Source organism: Cryptotermes secundus, unplaced genomic scaffold (genome assembly GCF_002891405.2).
Source record: "Cryptotermes secundus unplaced genomic scaffold, Csec_1.0 scaffold1894, whole genome shotgun sequence".
NCBI classification, from domain to species: domain Eukaryota; kingdom Metazoa; phylum Arthropoda; class Insecta; order Blattodea; family Kalotermitidae; genus Cryptotermes; species Cryptotermes secundus.
In genome coordinates, this window is record NW_019718027.1 from 322719 (window position 1) to 344890 (window position 22172).

At 45.5% G+C, this 22172-nt stretch overlaps 1 protein-coding gene across 12 annotated transcripts in view; it reads right to left on the reverse strand.

Moving 5' to 3' along the window:
• Positions 1-22172, reverse strand: part of LOC111863799 — a 512607-nt gene that overhangs the window by 2524 nt on the left and 487911 nt on the right. For 8 of the 12 annotated variants that reach the window (XM_023850539.2, XM_033751102.1, XM_033751085.1 and 5 more), the window contains 4 exons: positions 8299-8515; positions 3133-3227; positions 1926-1989; positions 302-370 (listed from right to left, as the gene is read on the reverse strand). In XM_023850539.2, coding sequence (XP_023706307.2) covers positions 3167-3227; positions 8299-8515 — 278 coding nt within the window. In that variant the 3' untranslated portion in view covers positions 302-370; positions 1926-1989; positions 3133-3166. Of the gene's footprint in view, positions 1-296; positions 371-1925; positions 1990-3132; positions 3228-8298; positions 8516-22172 lie in introns of all 12 variants that reach the window. The other 4 variants (XM_033751128.1, XM_033751144.1, XM_033751111.1 and 1 more) reach the window with 2 other exon arrangements.

Consider the following 22172-nt stretch of genomic DNA (forward strand, 5'->3'; position numbering starts at 1 on the left):
ATGGTCATTTGAGGAAGAACTGTGTGATTTTTTTTTGCAACTGAATTTTTCCCCAAGCAGCCTTGGCATTTCAGGTATGAGGTTCTATGTTGGGGCTTGGAAGTCATAGGGCTGAAGCCCATAAATTGATCAATATTATAATGGACTCTTACACCACAATTGCACGACAAATTCTTAATCTTAAAATTCGGTTTCGCAACTCTCTTTTCTTCCTTTCAGCTTGTGCTCTCCTAACAACTGTCATGAAGCAAATATAAATAAGAACATTCTTGAGTGTGTGCTGCTTTGAAATGTACCTTACCATTCATCTGGCCAAGTAACTTCCAAGGTTGGCAGAACTCAGAGGCGGGTCTTCTGACATTCTCATGAGCTGCAATGGAAAGAAAAACTGTGACATTATCTGTCTTCTCATACGAATGTGGTAACAGCTTAAAAAAGACACAAGGAAAACAATCTGTAATGATGTTCCATGACGTAAAAAAGTTTGATGAGAGGCCAGTGGACATCGCTAATAATCGTACAGCATGATCCCACAGCGCCTGAGAGATGATTCTATCTCTGTCCTGATGTAATGGATGGTGTGGGTGATAGCGCTTGGAGTTTCCTTTCTGTCTAATGTTGTATTCCGTGGCATATGTCAACCAGCCCAAAGCACTTTCACTAGAGAAAGTGAACCCATGTTCATCACCACCAACATTTCTGTAAAGATGGCTACAGGACTGAGAGGAACATTGTGAAGTACACTGTAGTGGAAAGTATAACAGTTAAAGGGGCATGCATAGGGCCTTGACTGTGGCGTGAGGGTTGCATATGCATAGGAAATGCATTTTGCTATGTCAGTGAGAGACGTAGTTAAAATGTCCACAAAGTGCAATGAACATAACTGCAATATCTTTTTCCATTCATGCGTACAAGGCAACAACAGAAAACCAAGTATTACGGCAGTTACAGTGGAGTACAAACTAAAGAGTGAAAGATTATAACCAGTGAAGGTTTCACTACAAATGCAGACACTCAACATGGTTCTTCTGGCACTAATGCTATAGACTTCCATTCTTTTGTATTCTTGTCAGAACACTAGCTATGCAGACCGAGGTTTTTGTGGTTTTCTTCAGTACCTCCACGAAATACCAGGAAAGTTTCTCAATTAAACTATGACTGATTTCTTACAAATCTTTTCCAATTCATTACTCATGTATCAACCTGCCATACAACTCTGCCTAGCCCAGCTAACCACACTGTAAAAGAACTTACATGGAAAAATATACCGACAAAAAAGGATCTGACATAGTGACAATATATTTACATAGTAGGCAGGCCATTTTGCAGAAAAACAGAGTGGAAAGGGAATGGTGTGCAAAAGTGTCTATGTAGCATGTCTATAGAAATAACATAAACATTCTTCTGGACAAAATTAAATAATTCTGTCATGCTAGATATGTTTATCTCAGAAGACAATGGCTTGAACAAGACAGTGCTATGGTCCACAGTGAAGGTCATCTTGGGCATACTTTCCTGAGCTTTCACATATGGTACTTAATTAAGTACAGGGACAACTCTTCTATATGTTTACCACTGTGGGACACAAACATGTTCTTGAACAACACCAGACATTTATAGAGGTGAATGGTAGAGTTCTTATAAGAATCAGGGTGCTAACAGAGTTACACCGTTTGTAATATAATCTTTTTTTTCCTTGGCACTACAGCCCCAGTGGGCCTAGGCCTACCTCCATGAACTTCTCCGTTCACGTTTGTAAACAAATATTTCTAAAGGACATGGATGAAACTTGACAACATAAAAAATTGTTCAACAATTGACTCAGAAAAAATACAAATAATAGAATGACCACGACAGTGAAACTGTGTAACTTGTGCTTCTTGTTTTAAATAATGTATAAAATGGAGTTGAGAGTTTGAACTCACCAGATGAATATCATCTCACTACAAAGCTCTACCACTTCCAGCCAGACTCAACGGCATTTCAGGCCTGCAACAATAAATGGGCAAACATTGGTAACTGAAAATTTTAACGAGCACAATTTACAAGGTAATCGTAGTGGCACCATGAGCTTTCTTTCAATTTGTCTTTAAAGACGCTGCCAGTCTCGAGAGTATACGGCGCTCGGTTATCTCGGCTGCTTCATTTCCACATTATTTCAAGCACTGGCACACCATTCTGCCAGAATCGTTTTATTAATATTTCACGTATTATTAGCTCAGTTCTCAAATGGTCACGAATTACAATTCGGTGTGATTTTATGTTTCCATCACTGGCACAAATATTACATATCACATATCATGAAATTCATGCAGACAGATTAGATATGAACGCGAGTATAAACCAAACGATATTATTCAGATGTTAAACAACTGAACAAAGTAATGGTATTAGCGCCAAAACCTCAAATGGTTGTACACAGAACGGAAAATTAATATTACCATTAGAAAACACGGCACACAAGGTGTTTATTCAGATCACGCTTCGCGGATCTTCGAGATTACCATCTTCAGGGATTTGACGATATGCAGAAGATGGCAGAAGATTGAGGCACCGGGTTCCTTGGTATTATTACTATTATTATTATTATTGGAGGGGTGGGTTTCCCCATGCACCGCGACCAGTGGTCTATTGTACGTCCCTTCTGTGATATTCTACCAGTCTCTATACCCTACCGATACTGGTGCGTGCCATCAGTCCCGACTCAGCCAGCGAGTTCGGCCTCTACTGGCTCAGCGGTATCTCTCGATGCTTCCCCCATCTATCAGAGGCGTTAGAGACTACTGTTGGGCGGGAAATGTCCGATCAATCTGGCTCAGTGGTTCCCTTGGGACATGAGGTTCTTTTACGTGCCGTAAAGCTACGACACGGGACCCAGGGCTTAAAGTCCCTCCCTGAATTTTTCCCCCCTTAAAAATTCCACGACCTCCGCCGGGTTTGAACCCGCGTACCTTGAGTCATGAGGTGGGAACGTTACCCCTAGACTACGGAGACCGCTGGGTTCCTTGGTAACGTTCATGTCTATTTCTAAACTACATGGCCTCACATCTAAGAAGACCATAATCTTTACATTCGGCGCCACGGGAACCCCAAATCTCATGTTATATAACCTCTTGTAAGTGTGAGCCTTACATGTAAGGTAGTGAGGGCTTCCACGGATCCACGGTTACAGTTCCAAGTGCCATGCGGTTCGACATCTTGTGTTCCCCTGTAGATTCCGCTTCCATCTGAAACAATTCAGAACGAACTTCTGAGAATGTCGCTATATTTATTTCTCATCAGAAATTATACGGAAACAACGACCCATATACCTCATTATCAAACTGAAGAAGTTTAGTCCAGGCTGCCCAGGCCTATAGTAATCCGGAAGAGATACACACAGAGTGACTGAATTAGTTAACGTGTACTGAACACCTCTGTATGAATTTAAGACAGGTTACCAACCCTGCAGTAACTCAATGAAGGATGAGAATGGTGATCTGCTTGCAGATTCCCCCAGTATTTTGAATAGCTGGAGGAATTATTTGTCTCAACATACGGTCAGTGACGTTAGGCAGATACACACAGCTTTGCCGTTAGTACCGCACGCTAGTCCTTTTATGTTGAAATTACTAATGCAAAGTTGAAGAAATGTAAACCGCCAGACAGCGGCCGAATTCCAGCAGAAGATGAAGCATTACGATCTGAAATCCGTAACTAATTAAACCAACTTCATGCAGCTGAGCTCTTCTTGAGAAGCCGCCTGTTGTGCAGATTTTGAAGAAGTGACCAGCATTTTATGGATCCCGAAGGTTGATTACCGCGTCGACGTAACAACTACTGACCCTTCCTTCTTTTTTTGCATTCGTCAGATACTGAAGAAAAGACAGGAATAAATGAGGCAGTACATCATCTATTCCTAGAGTTCAAGAAAGCTTATCATTCAGTTATGAGAGAAGTATTGTACAATATTCCCAGAGTTTGGGGAACGCATGAAACTACTTAGGCTTATTGTAATTTGCTCAAATAGAACCGCCAGCAAGCCCGTATAAGTATATATTTGTATGATACGTTTAATATCCGAAATGGTCTAAAACAAGGAGATGGTTTTATCACCATTCATTTTCAACTTTGCTTCAGAATATGCCATTAGGAAGGTCCAGGAAATCCAGGTGGGACTGACACATCAGTTGCTGGGCTATGCCACTAGAAACCATTAGGAACACCTAGACGTAGATGGGAGAATAATATTAAAATGCATTTTACAGACATAGAATGGGATGACATGGACTGAACTGATCTGGCTGAGGATAGTGACCAGTAAAGCGCTCTTGTGAACACGGTAACGAACCTTCGGATTCCATAAAATATTAGGAAATTCTTGAGTAGCTGAGCAAATGGCGGCTTTCCAAGAAGGGCTCAGCTCTTTGGACTTAGTCTTGTCTCCACAACTTCTGTCCTACGACATTTTCACGTCCAATAAAATTCAGCGAGCTGTTTTGGAGTTGCGAGCAAACAAACACGTTGCTCTTCTTGCGAAGTGTCCTTTACTGTTATCCGATGTTGATGAAACCTGGAATGTGTCTATGCATTTTAGCAGAGCCCTTAAATACCAAATTTCACGGAAATTCGTTTCGCTGTTCTCGAGTAGTCACCCGCGAACAGATGGACAGACAACGTGGCGCAAGCGACGAGCACACTTTTGCAAGCCTCGGTGCCCGTGAGACGCAATGAAGACAGAGGTCTGTCAGACACGCAGACCAACACGCGTATTCCCATCTTACGGACTGAAGTGAAGGGATTTTATTCATTCAAATCTGACGTCCAGTTTCTCCAAGGCGACGGAGAAACGAGTGAAAACAGGGTTCCATGTACCGCCACACTCCTGACCTCAGCAGTAACGGAGCTGAGTGCTCATTTCGATGTCCCCTTGTGTCCATCCGAAAGAAGTTCTAGAACTTGTTGCTTGTTAATTCGTTATTCTCACGCTGCCGCGGAACAGCATTATTTGTTTTTTATTATTGCTAGTGGGGTGGGACTAAGTCCCTTGTACTGCGGCCACTTCTGACCTATTGTACCAGCCCCAGATGATAGGTGAGGGTGATTGTGGAGCAATTGGTGGAATGAAGATTGGCAGGGGAAACCGAAGTACTTGGAGAAAACCTGCCCTAGCGCCACTTTGTCCACCACAAATTGTCAGATGTTGAGACTCCCACATTCTAGACAATCGGCTCATAGATGGCGGTAAAGATGTCAGCCTTAAGCGCCGGCCGCCCTTTAACCCCAAGAATATTCCTGGTGCTCATATCTGTTAGAGGCTGAGTCGAGCCCAGGGCCACAGTGCGGCTGGAAGGATTAGGTAAATTGAAAAAAAAATCCAATGACCTCGTCGGGATTCGATCCTGTGACCTTCCGGCTTGTAGCATAGTGCCTCAACCAACTACGCTACCGCGTGCCCACGATATTCTTCTACAAATATTATGTTTCTAGACACTACCCATCGTCCCATTTTCATCTAAAACACCGCCCTGTTTTTTTTTTTTTCCAAAACACGACTTCCGGAGATATGGATTAGCTCTATCGATTGGGCCCAACGGAGGTTTTACCTGAAGGCGGAGACAGACTCCAGTCTCCGAAATTTTGTGTTTTGAAAAATAAACAGGGCGGTGCTTTTAGATAAAGACAGGACGACGGATAATGTTCAGAAACATTATATTTGTACTATGTACCATCGTCACAGACTTTTAGGTCATGATATTTTTGTCTTCATGACTGACTCACTGCAGAATGTAATAATGCGCAGTGATACATTTGTGTTGTACCCGCATAAAGAACAGAGCAAATACATTGTATAGGTCGCTTCTACGAAATAAATTCTACGGAATACTGAAACAAGTCTGTAAACATACTGCTCAAATGGATTTATCGCGTTCAGAAGTGTCCAGTGGTGGATACAGTTGTTTGCAAAGAGTTCATGAATTGATTAGGCAAGTCACTTTGCAGACGTAACAAAGGTCGTCGCGTCTTGGTTGTTAAGCCTCCCAGCCAAAATCGATCCGGAGCGCCACGACGTCTGCTCCAGATCTGCCCCGCAGAGCAGGCTTCGACACGTGCGGAAGATCTCCGCCGTCCCGCACAGCGTCTGCGTCTCCTCGCGCCTGTCTGTGCGGCTTCCTTATCCGCAAGGGTCAACGGTTCAGTCAACCAAGAAATTACTCGCATATTAAGGAAACCGAAAGTGCAGTACGCCCCCCCCCCATTAAATCATATCACAAGTCAGTTCAATCAAGTCCAAATATTCACGAACCCATTTCGCTGATATTCTTTTCAATATTATCCTCCCACCTAAGTAGGATTTGAGGTTCTCACAGCGGTGGTTATGATGAGTACTACCTTCTTGGATATAATGCCATGTAGTCTGTTGAAAGTCAACCGACGTTTCGGAAGAACATGTCGCCTCCGTCTTCAGGGTCGAGGAATAAGCTTAGCAAGACACCAGAGTGAAAGCAGGTGCAAAGCAGAGCTCTTCGACCCTGAAGATGGAAGCGATGTTCTTTCAAAACGTCTGCTGACTTTCATTATATCCCAGAAGACACCACTTTTCCTCCAGCCTAAGCTTTCGTCATATTATCTGTAATTTTATCTCATTGAACCAAAATAAAGCATTACAGTATCGACTTTTCGGACGTGATCGATCGCCTTGCCTTTTATTTAAAACAACGTTTCGGAGACTGAACTTCGTCCTCAGGTAAGAAGTCTATTCAGTTGGTCCCTGTGTCCGGACATCAGAACACGCGCAAGGCAAGATACATAAACCCGACGCGACGAAATATCTGTGGGGGTTAAGACAAACACTTCAAAGCTCCACATACACCAGGCTTCGGAACGCTGTTAAAAAAACATTACGATGGAAAATGTCCAACAAGTAAAAGATTGTACTGATATACAACGGTCACGAACTTTAAATTACAGAATATTTCACAGACGATAACAACTTAAAAATACTCACTCCGTGTAAACGTACATGGCGGATCACAGTGGCCGTGCTTTCTAAGGCATGAAATTTTCGCTCGCTCAAACCCTGAGATCGTGGGTTATAATCCCACTCGAGGCATGGATGTCTGTGCGCGTTTATGCTGTGTGTTGTCCTGTGTAGGTAGCGGCCTTGCGACGGACTGATTCCAGTCCTACCGACTGTGTATAGGATTAAGAAACTGAAAAGGGGGCCCAGCTCCAGCATAGAACTGTACAGCCATAGAGAGAGACAGTAAGCGTATATGACCGCGTGTTCGTTATCTGAACTGCGTAAACTGAAAGCATAATGGGGAAAGCACGTCTGTCCGTAAGTTCGCACATTTAATCTCAGAAACTTGTTATTGGATGATTTACACTAAACGTTGCTGGGCAGTTTCAATTTGGTTGGTATTAATCCAGCGACCCAACGCAAGACTCAAGCCCACATCATGTGCAAATGGAACAGAACATCTGCAATTCTCTGAACAGAGAACGTAACATACAGATCTCATCACGATCTGCAAGTTTTATCTGCAGAGTTCTTCAATAGGCCTTACACTCAATACTGTATTTATTGTAGCATGGAGCTCAAGTCCTTTTCGAGAAGCCGCCAGTCGCTCAGCTTCTCAAGCATTTCCCCAAGGTTTACTGCCGTGGTCTCTACACTGACCCAGCTCATTCCAGTCTATACCATCCTATTTATCTAAGAACCGTTTTAATATTATCTTCCACAAGTTATGAAGACCCTCATTAAATAGTTTTCTCCAGCGTTTCTTTACTCATTATAAGCTTCGTTAAGAACGTATTTCCGCATGGTTCGATACTTGGGGGCCGCAGAGGAGGGAGGAGGCCAGGCATGTCCCCCCCCACAATTTTTCCCCCCTTGGCACTACAGCCCCAGTGGGCCTAGACCTACCTCCATGAACTTCTCCGTTCACTTCGGTTTTTCTAGATCTTACACATTCGGTAGGACTCATTGGGCGGGTGATCAGCTCGTCGCGAGGCCTCTACCTGTACACAAACACAGAAAAACGCACACACACACAAACTAAACATCCATGCCCTGAGTGGGATTCGAACCCACGATCCCGGTTTCCAAGAGAGCGAAGACAGTACATGCCTTAGACCGCTCGGCTACCATGACCGGGCCATGCCCCCCTTACTGAATCTTTTAAAAAATCAAAATCGAGTATAGGGGGAAATGTACCCCAAATAGTGTATATTCTGGGGCTATCAGTAAAAATAATCTTAAGCTTCTTAAACGTAAGTACGTAAGCATATTATCTGCCTGCTCCGCACACCCACACTTGAACAGCTCCTGGTGGTGCACTGCTCGAGACACATGGCCGCAGAAGCGCATCGGCCTCGACGAAAGAACATGTCTTTAGACGGGAAACTCTGAGGTTGAGTTCGCGCAGCGTGTGACGACAGCTTCGTGAATTCGTACGTCGCCAAGCAACTTGGATGAATGAGGTCTTCCGTGGTTCTCCTCGGTCCGTCCGGGCATATGGCACGATAGTACCTGCAAGTAGACCACGACCGTTTCCTTCCACATCTCTTCCATTTTGAGAGCCACAAACGCATCCTACAATTAGACGTTTCAGTCCGAGCTACTGACAGTGAGGTTAAAGATGAGGTCATGAATTTTTCAACTGACCTAATCCTTCCAGCCGCACTATGGCCCTGGGATCGACTTAGCCTCTAACAGAAATGAGTACCAGGAATGTTCCTGGAAGGTAAAGGGTGGCCGCGCGCGTAAGGCCATATGTGAGCCGACTGACTACAAAATGTGGGAACCTCGATGTCTCACAACCCTATGGGACACCACGGCTTGTTACAGGGATAACTTCACATTTTTACACAAAATAAATACATTCACAAAGTCCAATTCGTAAAAAAAATTAACAGTTCGTTCACTTCTGGCCTGCAGAACCCAGACATACGTAAACTGCATTGAGACATTTAGTCTGCCGTGATGGACTAAAGTAATATGTTGGGTACATTCTTTAGCAGCGAAATTTTCGTCCAAATCCGATCATTAGTTACGTAGGAGGCAATGAGGCCCCCAGGCAATATTACAAAACAAGTTAAAACAACCTCGTGTTTCAGCTGTTGCCTACTTACTCGTACTGATGGGGTAGCCATACACTCCCGTAAACATCTTCCTAGATGAACACCACATAAAGCTACTTCTAGTTTCACTTAACTCGGATACATTTAACACACAACACATACAAAAGTTAGGAAAAGCAGCCCCAGCCTGCGGGCCGTAGTTTGAACACCTCTGTGCTCATTACGACCCACTGTTGCGCGTAGATGTGGAGTCCCGCCCATACCTGAGAGTCTAGCCTGTGAGATTTCCGAACAATTCGTCACAAGTTAGGGTCTCAGGGAACGGGCAAGACTTGTCTTCTGCAGTCACTGCTTCCAGTCCCAGTGACACCTACACATGATTACAGCCTGAGAAAAACAAACTTAACGGTAATGAAAATGTAGTTAAAAACATGACAATGTTGGTCACCTGGTGGATCTTGTCTCGAAGTTACTTCTTTCTCCTTGGTCCCTTAGCGCTGAACAAGCATCAGTTATTTTTTTTCCGACTCAACCTGCCAAGTCTTGTCGTCCGACCTTCGTTACGTAACCATCTTGCACAAATGTAGCAGCCATACGGTATCTTATCCCTTAGTTCTGAGAGTCTGGTTGCTATTCTTCTTCTTGAGCCGTCGCAAGAATGGGGCCTCAAGTCCCGTTTCGAGGCTAACTCGTCTGTTCTTCCACATATTCCTACGTCGTACCAGGTCTCGTCTTCCCTCAGGACTGCCTCAAAAGCTTGCCGAGAAAAACGTTTGGAGGTTACTCTTCCTATACTTTACATAATCCTGGACATATACCGTGGCGTGTAGATCCGTTACTAGGTAACGACCGAGAAACAAATGTTTCCACGGCAATGAACTGTTGGAAATAGTGTTCTCTATGCGGTCCGTGCCGAGATGTTATAAACGGGAGTTTGGAGCAATAAGTCAATCTGTGAAGCGAAGACTAGGAGGTTGGTGTAAGAAGGGCTGTCGGCCTGGGAGTGTAGTTGCGAGACGGTAGCCAGTTAGCAGCCGTTACCAGGATACGACTAGTGAAGACATAGAAGGCTATGTGTGCTACAGTTACAGTAATCTGTGAGTGTGTGAACAAGTGAGGCTGTTAGAGTTGCTTGTAGTAACGAGTTGTGTGTATAGGTGTTCAATAAATACAATCACCAATTAAAACCCCGTCTGTAGTCACACGCACACATGTAACAATACCAGACTAGTGCCTCCCAACGGGCCCAACTGAATAGAATCGCTTACGCCTGGTGTCGGCAGCAAAGCCAGCTTCTGAACACTGCGCGCACTGCATTCACCTGTGCGATGCACAGATTGCTGTAACAGGCCGTGGAGGCCTACGGGGCTGTGAGACGTCGAGGCTCCCACATTTTCTAAACACTCGGCTCACAAATGAAGGCGAGGTCGTAAGCCCACACACCGGCCGTCTTTTACCCACAGAAACATTCCTGGTACTCATTTCTGTTAGAGACTGACTCGACCCCAGGAACATAGTGCGGCTGGAAGGGTTAAGTAAACTGAAAAATAATCCACCTTATCGGGACTCGAACCCGCGAACTTCCGGCTTGTAGCATAGCGCTTCAACCAACTACGCTCACTCTACAACATAATAATCTCGCATGGAATGCTGGGATTGTAGGCCCCATTATCATGAGAACTCCCCATCTCGGCATTCACACGAAGTTTAATGAAAGTCCATTTGGAACTGCACGTCAATCCGAAATATTGCAACACACGCTCTTCCTTAGAACAAAAACAAACTACGAGCCAACGTTGCGGCGGAGTGAGCAGGTGCCGGTTCGCAGACGGGCCATTTCATCCGAGGTGCGTCATGGCTCTCCTGAGCCTATCCACCTAAATCCCTGGACAGTGCCACCAGTGCTTCCGGTCACGCCCGTCTCAATTTTGTATTCACCAACCGACACGACATTCTGCGCCACTGATGGCATCGTTAAATAAGCCACCAACTACGTACATGGCTCAAATCCCTTCCTTAGAAGCCAACAACGAAACACGCCGGACTAGACGTGACGCAGGTACTCTATTCGAATCTCGAACAGGACACCGAACATCCTGACTGCGGATCGTCTCTATTTTACTCAGCCTCTTCGGGCAAATTTTAGGATAGCTTCCTGTCTTTCATAATTTTTTTTATTGCTAGTGGGGTGAGACTAAGTACCTTGTACTGCGGCCACTTCTGGCCTATTGTACCAGCCTCAGATGATAGGTGAAGGTGATTGTGGAGCAATTGGTGGAATGAAGATTGACAGGGGAAACCGAAGTACTCGGAGAAAACCTGCCCCAGCGCCACTTTGTCCACCACAAATCCCACCTGACCAGACCCGGGATCGAACCCGGGCCGCCGCAGTGGGAAGCCAGCGACTAACCGCTTGAACTATGGCGCGGCCATTTCTTTCATTACTCTCCTTGCAGTCCGACACCGTGAGGTCTCGATCCTGAAAGCATCGCTTAATAACATAAGAAACCGACAGCTGCTTCGACAACTCTTCCTGTAAAATCGTCGTTAAACACGTCCTATACAAGTGAAGACTTGTCAAACATCATGAACTCCAAGCAGCTGAGTTAGTCTTAAAGGTAACAGCCGCTCAACCCAACATTCTATAGAACCATAAGGTTCACTGCCGTATTCACAAAAGCCCGCCAGTGGTGCTTGTCCTGAACCAGCTGGGTCCAGCTCCGCCCTCCAATCCTATTTATTTAGTATCCCCCAAACTACGTGTTGGTCTTCCAAGTGGTGTCGTTACACAAACACATGCTGAGGTACCTACTCAGCTTGAGAAACATCACTGTGATAATCTGGCCGCAGCAAACAGTTTCCAGACGGACACACACATATGCAAGCAACTAAAATGTCTGAATCATCATCACTGAACTGATGTCGAACATGACAACATGACCTTCTGGCTACACACCTGGGATCTAAGCCGGTACCGTTATGAAACCAAGGGACCAATGAGTGCGGGTCTCTCTTGAGAAGCGTCCTACCCCTACCACTGGGGCGACATGCAACGGAGGAGTGGGGCCGGGCTTCGAACAGTAGTCACCGAGGAAAGGAGCTTCAACCGCACGTTTATTCAGTTGTACTTTCAAAAATTACAAACGCTTGACAATGTGACCCCCTTCTTCCCGTGCCTGCAGGTCATTCAGCAACACACCCTTCCCTGCTGACCTGTGTAATCCTTTCGCAAATCCCCTTTGCTGTTCACTTCAAAAAACTACAAATTATATAAAATGTGTCATCACAAAGGAAACTACTGCAGTGTTTATTTCAATGTAACCACGGCTGAACCAAAGCTGTCTTGGGAACGGGTCCACGGCAGACAGCTAACGGAAATGCATTATGGTCGCCTAAAAATTGAAATAACTTGTGCTTGCAGGCCTTGGGGGAGGGAGAGAGTGCTGTATGTTAAAATATTATATTTTTTAATTTATAGTAATTGTAAAACTTGGCACTAACTTCGCCGACAAGCGGCGGTCGCTCGGTAGGTATAGTTCGCTTGCGGACTAAAACCACGGAGTTCTGTTTTGTTTTTGTATTCACTACAGTTATAATACGGTTCGCATGAAGCAGTTTTTATGCAAGGAATCGAACATTCACGGTTTCTTTGAATTCTCTATGTTTCCAACAAAACAGAAAGAAATTCTCTGTAATTGTTACTCCGGGGTGATAGCAGCCAAAATGTACCTCTTATGCCATCTACAATCAAAGGCAATTACTAACATCTCAAACTGACATGCGAGCTTCTTCCACAGAGCATGTAGCGTTGGAACGGCTGAATGTGTTCCTTTGCCAGAAGCAAGCGACTTCAACGCACCTTTTATAGGGTGGCCTGCCAAATTGACTGGACCTGAGTGTGACACAGTCCACATTGTAGAGCCTGAAGAAACCTTCATGCTGCTTGTGCTCTACGTGAAACTGAAGGGTGCAAGCATGTACCAGGACACGGGCAGTCTTCAGTTTACAATACAGTTTTATGTTTCAACCTTACAAACGTCAGCTTTACAAAACCTCGGGATGAGGCAGTAGTTTCCAAACTTCACACAATGGCGGCCCCTTGGCTTAGCAAAGATTTACTCGCGTCCACTTTCTCAAATTCGTGTCTGTATAAAGAATTACTTTTGCAAATTTTTTAATACTTTTAAAACCAACTATTTTAAACGCTTACCAATTAACATCGATCACGAGTTTACAAATATTATGACATTTTGAGAATTATAAGCAGTCTAGTCTTAGTATATAAGTTTCCCACAATATTCTCCCCCGGGTGGTGCGCCCAATATTTTTGAAACTACTGAGGTAATGGAACACGTCCTAGCGCGTGTGTAACGGTGGACTGCAAAGTGTGTGGAAACAGAGGAAGCGCTGTAATTGCCTGTAGTTCAACGTGTCGATAAATCCAATCGAAAACCCAACTTATAAGCCATGTACACCACCCTACACGTGACATTATAATTTACAGTCGGCCGCGAACTGAAAACAGAAACTGCCACAATTCTGGGTTCTTCATTGCATCGTGAGCAGAAAGCATTTCTCGTGGTTCTCCGAACCGCAGACTCGCTCTACAACTCAAACAGCACATCACATTTCTTTAAGGAAATTCGAAGTGAACGGAAATGCTCAGCCTACAAATTACTTTCGTGGGCCGGACAAAATAAATATTTGCTTCACGCGCAGGTAAACTGTTTTGAACAATTCAATGGGAACAGATTTCAACAAACAAAAAAACAATCTGAGATTTGAGAAGGTTCTTCTGCGTGTTACACTGAGGACATTTCCCCTCGCGCTGCGTGTGGGCGGCGAGGTGAGGGCAGTGGTTGCAGTTACACTGTGGGAGAGAGAGCGGGTGGGAGGGTTAGACTTACCCCAGTCAGTGGACGTGGCCAAACTCAGGCCCAAAACATGGGGCGCTTACATTTCACACAAAAAATCTTTGCTGGAAATGTTACGTGGTGTAACCGTCCTTTCTGGACTTGCGTAACTTAAAATTTTGGTGTCCAAGCTTTCGTCCTTGAGGTCCTCTAGGGGTCTGGCCTGTTGTGTTTGAAGGACAAGATGAGGCCTGTAGGCAGCTCAGTTTCTGCTGGGTAGGAATCAACACGGTAGCCCCGCCCCCCAAACACACAGGAAGGGAAGAAAAAATTAACCATTACTTACACAATATTGGAAATTTAATGATGTCTTTCATATTGCAACCATACAGACTTTGGGCCACTTATAGCTTAGTAATTGTCAGAACACCAGTCTAATCAAGGTTTCTAATTAAAAAGACGGACACTTGGCATTAATTTTTAATACAAAACATGTAATCTGAAATGTGGTCGCGCGGAAGGAAGGAAGGAAGGAAGGAATGAATGAATGAATGAAGTTTCTGGACTTTGCGTCTAACTGTCCAAAGTCAGTGCGTAATGCCACTAACGACTCGCGGTGTCATCTCCCCACTCCCGCTTAGGAGGTCGACGCTGCGAACCTCACAATACGAATATGTGTCCTCCCATTGGGCTACGAATAAGCATTCTGTACTTTCACTGGAGAACAAATGGGTACTTCCGGGATTTATGAAGTTGAACCCGCGGTATCTGTGATTCTTTTTTAGTCCGCTAGCGAACTATACCGACAGATCGATCGCCGCTTGTGGCCAAGTTAGTGCCAAATTTAGCTGATAGAGGGTGTCGCGTGGTCAGCGCAACGAATCTGAACGGCCGTTAATTTAGGTTTTCTAGACCGGAGCCTCTATTTACTTGAAACAGCTCCTCAATTATCATCACTAGGCTGAGTGGACCCCGTTCCAGACACACTACTTCTCAGAAAAAATCTGGTAGCGCCGGGAATCGAACCCGGACCTCTGGATCGGTAGCCAGGAACTCTGACCACTCTATCACAGAGGCGGTATCTAGAATTTGCGGGTTAAACATTCGAAATGAGAGGCAAGGCTTCGTCACGTCTAGGAATATGTGCGTAACACTGGTACAGTTCCTCCTCGTCTGTCTGCAATTTCAGTTCCCGAGTCAATTTGAGGGGGTTTACATCCCGCCACAATTCTATCACCTCAGTATTTTAACTAATATGGCCACTGAAACTTTCCTTCGGTAAACACAGTCGCACCCTCCTGGCTAGAAGCCAACTGCAGCCCTGCTCCCCTAACGATATTCAAGTTTCTCTCGGCTCTGCGGCCCATCGCCACGCTTCGAACTGGGCAGGCCTTGCTTGTTCCGTTACAGTGGCAAGGGGCATTGTAATGATGCAAAATCAACTTCTCTGTCACCGATCCGGTTTCTCCCGATGGTTCGAGAGCTTGAGTGGAGTTCAGGGCCTAACGGCGCTACCGCGGTATAACAAAGATTTTACCGCACCTCCGACCTTAACTTCGGGTGTGCGTATACAGAACGGCTTTTCAGTTTTCCTTAACACAATTTTGGTGCTTGCAGATTAAAAATATCTGTTACGATTCTACTCTTTTTTATGCTAGTGGCGTGGGACTAAGTCCCTTTTACTGCGGCCACTTCTGGCCTATTGTACCAGCCTCAGATGATAGGTGAGCGTGATTGTGAAGCAATTGGTGGAATTAAGATTGGCAGGGGAAACCTTAGTACTCGGAGAAAACCTGCCCCAGCGCCACATTTTCCACCATAAATCCCACTTGACCAGACCCGGGAGCGAACCTGGGTCTGGTCAAGTGGGATTTGTGGTGGACAAAGTGGCGTTGGGGCGGGGTTTCTCCAAGTACTTCGGTTTCCCCTGCCAATCTTCATCCCACCAAATTCTCCATCATCATAATCACCCGGGGCAGGCTACAATAGGCCAATCAGTGGCCGCCGTGCCGAGTGGAACCAGTTGGACTCCACCCCCCACTAAGCGAAACTGCCAGGAGCGACTAAGAGAAACCACGAACGATCTCAGTCGAGATAATCGGTGTCCAGGCCAGAATTCGAACTGGGCAGATGAGCTGCCGCAGAAGTCACCCTACTCAGAAACTCACTCATTCTGTAGTGTCCTATCCCTGCTCCAAGGCCAACAGACAAAAGGCATGGGAGCCACGACCGATTCTGTCCTGTACCCTAGTACATCGCAATTAACTCAACCCGCCACCACGAATCAAGGAGAGGGAGAAATAAAAGAAAGAGCATACCGAAATGTGCCTTCAGTTGTTTGGCCCGCAGTGACGTCAGTCGGTTTTCCCCGGTTCTCACTTCCACAGCCGCCAGGAGCAGCGCTCGTTACGGTCAGTGGGTCCGCGCCTATGCCCCGACGGATCTCAGGTTCAAGTAGACACGAGCATAGCGCCGGAATGAATCTCTCTCCAACTCTTATCAGCAATCCTGAATAGTGACATTACTTCCTGGTAGGTGACCTTGGGTTTGTCGGCTGCCCTGCCGCAAGACACGTGTCTACATACGAAGTTTGTTACGAATTTCACACGTCACAATGAACCTTTGTTGTAACTGGGCAGTGACCTGCGTTAAAGACACAGATACACGGTTATATGATATGCGTACAACACAACATTCAAGATCAGTTAAAAACACGGTACGTGCTTAGGGAATACCGCTGCATTCCTGTCCAGTTTCATTTTGGAATACAATATCTATAAACTACTGAAATTTAATCAGAATCGATACAGTAGTTTTAGAGAAAATCGACATTTCATTTTTTCCTCCCCCAATTTGAACGACATTTATTTTTGGAGCGAGAAACTTCATCGGGCATCGACCCACGATGGATGAATGAAATCCGTCCAACCGTTCAGGCACTAGTGATGGACACACTACGACGAAGATGGAGGGGGGAAGGGGTTTTGAAAACGTGTAAACCACAAATTCCTACAAAGCCTTATCAAAGTGTGCCAAAAAGTGGTGCAATGCAACAGGAATGTGGTAAGTGAGGACATTTTCAAGGCATTCAGGCACGGTTCTGTCCTGGTGCAAAGAAGCGCGAGTCTGGTGTGCCGGAAACGCGTGGCGAATTATTCTCAGCACACTGTGAGTTGAGATCGGTACATGAGCTATGTGGTAAGTCTCCCCTCACTCGAGTGACAGCTGAAGAAAGATAAATTGGGCGCTTCCAGAAAATACAGAGTGATTCACTCGGTGGAGACGAAACAATAATGTAGTCATGAAAACGAAACATGGCGAATACGTACGTTGGCAGATGTGAAGATACCTGGGCTAAAGAAAATTCTGAAATTGGTTTCCCTCCGCCTGGAGACACAGGCCAACATGCGACATGCATGTCCGCGAATGTTGGAGCCAGCATGGAAGGAAGAAACACAGGCTGAAGGAAGTGGCTGGCAGGCAATGGATCAGTATTGCAAACTACAGTGTTGGCATGTCTCGGCTTCAGCGGTACATTACTGTGTGCTTTACAATTATTAATTCGAAATCTCGTCCGACTGAGTCACCCTGTAGTATTACACCATACACTGGCCGCTGTACATATGTCTGAGAACTGAATAACCAACTCCTATACCCACCTTTCGTAGTCACCGTGAGGGTAGGAACACACACAGCAACATCAGTCGTACGGAAAAATGTACGATTTTTTGCCGTACGACCTTCTTTTCATGCTAGAGCGACCAAATACATTTCTTTGCTCTCCGACTGCCGTACGGTAGATGTCGCATGTCGTCACGTAAGAAAGCTAAGACTACACTTTATATTCTACTACTTGATGCGACATGAACCGTACGGACGTCGTACGACCGATGTCGCTGTGTGTTCCTGGCCTGACTTGAATCCCTGGGGCAATGTTGCAACACTGAAGATCTCCAGCGTAAAGCAATGCGAGCCGCTGTTTGAATTCCCGAGGACGCACTTCTGAATGAGTGAGAGAACCTTTTTACACGGCGTGAGGCAGGAGGCCATTCTAGCAGATCATACAATATAAGCAGCATGATCTAATGAAGGATCTGCCTGCCATACAGCATTGCCGAGAATTGAACTGGTTACGGGCTAATTTCAGGTAGTATCCACGCATCTGCTTCAAGAGGCTCAGGAAAATAAGAGGTCTCCGTGCCGCAGAATGAACCAGGAGTGCCAACAGCACGACGGGACGCTTTACAGAAATCAGAACTGCGTACGAAGCTTTCGGTTGGGCTGTGCCCTACTTCCTGAGTCTTCCAAATTCCTGTAAACGCATGAGAATCCTGCGGCACGACAGGAGGTGGGGAGAAAGCAAATGTATGAGAACACAGCCCACGTCAGTAAACAATGATGTGCTGCATATTATACGCCGATCACAGTGGTTGGCCGCCCCGTCTAAGGCATGAACTGGTCGTGGATTCGAATCCAACTAGATGCATGGATGTTATGTCTACGTTTATTTTGTATGTGTTGTCCTGTGCAGGTAGCGCCCTTGCGCTGGACTGATCCCCCGTCCAAGGAGTCGTACAGACTGTTTTAGATTAAAAAAACTGATGTGAAACGAAGCGTTTCACGGATGCCCTATGCTCCAGGGGGAGCTGCAGGCGTATTAATGAATGGATTTATAGTATACACTTACCCCGTATCTATTTCTTATTCTTGTACTACTACTACTACTACTACTACTACTACTACTACTAATAATAATAATAATAATAACGGAGGTGCCGCCAATCCGAATTCCCTATGGAGGGCAACTGCAGCAGGAAGGGAGTGACTGAGGCACACGGTTTGGGCTGATATCCATTTGTTTAGTTGCTTTCTGTAGTTCCTTTACGAATTTCAATGTGCTGGAGGGATGCAGCCTACGCTCCTCTCCGTTTGAGGACTGCGGGCCATCGCTTTGCTTGTCAACGCCCGCTGTAGTTTCATCACTTCAGCCGGGAGTAGACGCTGTGGCGCGCGCATGGGGAGAGTACCTCGCAAAGGGAGCATACAGTGGAAACGTAAATTGGCTAACTTCGAGAATGAGGGATTTGCCGCATTCGATTCACCTGACTCAGGACACTGGGAGCGCGGTAGTCAACCTAGAGGCTATACCCTACTTCAGCTTCTGTACGATTCGGGAACCCCCGCAGTTTATGCAACACTCCTCTCTTTCTATACTTCCCTTCCTTAAAAGGAATATGAGAGAAAAAGAAAACTAAGTAGGATTATGGATCATCATGCTTTGCGTTTCTAAGTAGTTAGATGATTCTCATAAAATCTGAGATGAAGCCACCCTAACATCGTCCTGCTTAATTTCCCGCAATCAATTATAATAACATGGCGGGCGTGCAGACATCCGCTGCACTCAGTCTGATGTATCTTGACTACGCACGCATACGGGCGGCGATGCGATGCATCAGCAAATTTAACCTATAGGCCCAAAGTTGTTTGCGAAAACTAACAACAGTAACAGCAAAGTCAGCAAAGCAAATGCGTTCTGACAGGAACGTCCGAACAACCGCGTGTAGAACTTAAGCTTCTATAAGGCCACACCAGTTACCATGGCAACCAAGCGAGACGATCTACACGCCAATCATCTACCGTGCAACCATGTGTGCTTACGGTGGCAATACACGACTTGCCTGTTGCTCCGCACCATCCTTTTAAATACGGATAAATAAAAGGTAAAATTGTCCCTGTGCTTAACTAATTAAGCAAGAAGCCAGGACGACGTATGCACAAATTTATGTACAGATCAACGTATTCACGGATGGTTCGACTTTATCCCCCTCCCATACAGAACTCCGTGGCCTATAGTCCGCAAGCGAACTATACCGACCGAGCGACCGCCGCTTGTCTGAGAAGTCAGTGCCAACTTCCATACAGGCCTTTAAATTCTAGTCTAGTTCTACCACACACAGGAAGAAGGTGAAACTGCATCATAATCATCATCATCATTTCAAGAACGTTCACGAGGCGGTAACGCTCGTAACTCTTATGGTGCTGGGTTCGAATCTCAGCCGGAATACAATTAGTGATTTTCCTCAGTGTCTCCATTTCCTGCAGCCACGACTTCTTCCAACTGTTTAAGTTCATCATGCTACCAGTCAACGCTTAAGTCGGGATAGCGAGTGGCTACGGGCTGAACGGCTAAGGGAACGTGTTCGAGTCCCAATGGAGGCAAAAATTTTCATTTCTCCATGTCGCCCAGACCGGCTCTGTGGCTCACCAGACTTCTACTCTTAAACAATGTAATCAGAGAGCCAGAGGAAGGGAAATAATAAATGTAGTTCTTGCTCTCTGTGCTTTGAAAGTAGCTTTCAGTTCCCAGCGGAGAAAAGCCACACTTCGTAACGCCGAGATGAGAGTTTGGCTTTATTTCCCGATGCGACCCAGTAATACCTACATTCATATACTAAACGGGGACTGCAATTTCTAATGACAAATCACGTTAGTAGCGCGTACGGGGTTAAACAAAAACAGCATATGCAATCGCCACGCTAACAATGTGAAGTCGAGGTTCGTTTAAAACTTATATCGATAAACAGACGAGGCAAAACGCACTGCTTAAAATCTCTTCCATTCTGTTACTACCTGCATAGACAGAACTGTTCATATCAAATTGCTCATTGCAACTCACGTCACGAAACCAAGCGTCACTGTGGTTATCACTTTGGCTTCGTATTGGACGGATCCAAAGCCTCGAACCTAGGACCGAAGATACCCTTCTCTGACTGAGAATTCTCTCTCTCCCTCCCTCATGTCCTTGAGTTTCGTGTTTGGACGGCATGTCGCCTCAAAATGAGACGCGATAGATTTACTCTGGCCAGATCACAGTGGCCGCGCGGTCTAACGCATGAACCTCACCGTCATCTTTGAGCCGATTGTCTAGATAATGTGGGACCCTCAACGTCTCACAACCCTATGGGTCTTCACGGCCTCTTACAGGGACAGCTTTACTTTACTTTTACCGTCTTCGCCCGATCGAACACTGGGATAGTCGGTTCGGATCCCAGTCAAGGCATGGATGTTTACGTTCATTCTGCATTTGTGTTGTTCTGTGTTGGTGGCGACCTTGCGACGGGCTGATTTCCCGTCCAAGGAGCCCTATCGACTAAGATTAAGAAACTGAAGTGAAACGAAGCGTTTCATGGATGCCCTATACTCTAAGCGGCAGGATCCGGGACAAAGACAGACACGAAAATACCACGGTATAAACCTGAATAGCCGTTTGAAGCATGACATTCATCTAAACAACATTTCCAGATACACTCCTACTTCACAGAAAGCACAGAACATCTGCATTACAGAGACCTACACTTTCTTATCAATAACAGTGTGCCTGACAGAGCTATACGAATTACGGAACAGACGGAAACAATTAAGGCACGAGCTCCTAACTTCGCCGTGTGACGCGATGACAGAAGCAGTGTCTCATGATCACGGTCTTCTTGGATGTGACGCCGTGTATTCTGGCAGATGGGTACCAACGTTTGGAAGGAACCTAATGCTGCCATCTAAGGGTACTCTTATATCCTGAAACAAAATGGAGGCAACAGATTCTTTCGAAACGTTGGCAAACATCTACCACAATACACGTCGTCACATCCGAGGTAATCTTAATATTCACCGCTACTGAGAACTTAACATCTCACAGCAGTATGCGTGAGTTAGCTCAAGGTTCCATTTTAACTGGGAAAACTGAGGAAAACAACAACGAAAACGTTACTAGAAACTGAACAACAAACACACGTGATTCATGGCTTTCCATACAGCACTGTATCAACTGCAGAGGGTCAATATCCGTAGGTTGGTATGAGACTAATCCTGTACAGACAGCTCTGAAACGATTAGTTACACATCTGAGAGAGGGCCCAATGACTGCTACATTTACTTCATATTCCACGGGCCAGGATCCCGACCCCATTTTCGTGACTGATCTGTTTCTCTAAGCAAGAAAGTTGCGCAACACATTACTTCTCTCTTTGGACCAAATGGGTAAGTATACGTACCACCTTCTGTAATATATCGAGCTTCTGAATTCTGCGCACAGAGGGATGGGCCTACTTATGAGTCTCGCATGATTCTCAGAATTTAAAAACGGGGGGAAAAAATGTACCTCATTCTGTAATCGGCCAAGTGCCGGAACAGAGATGAAACCGCAAAGCTAAAGACCATGGATGTGATGATGTCTGCTGGTTGGATCTATCGCATATC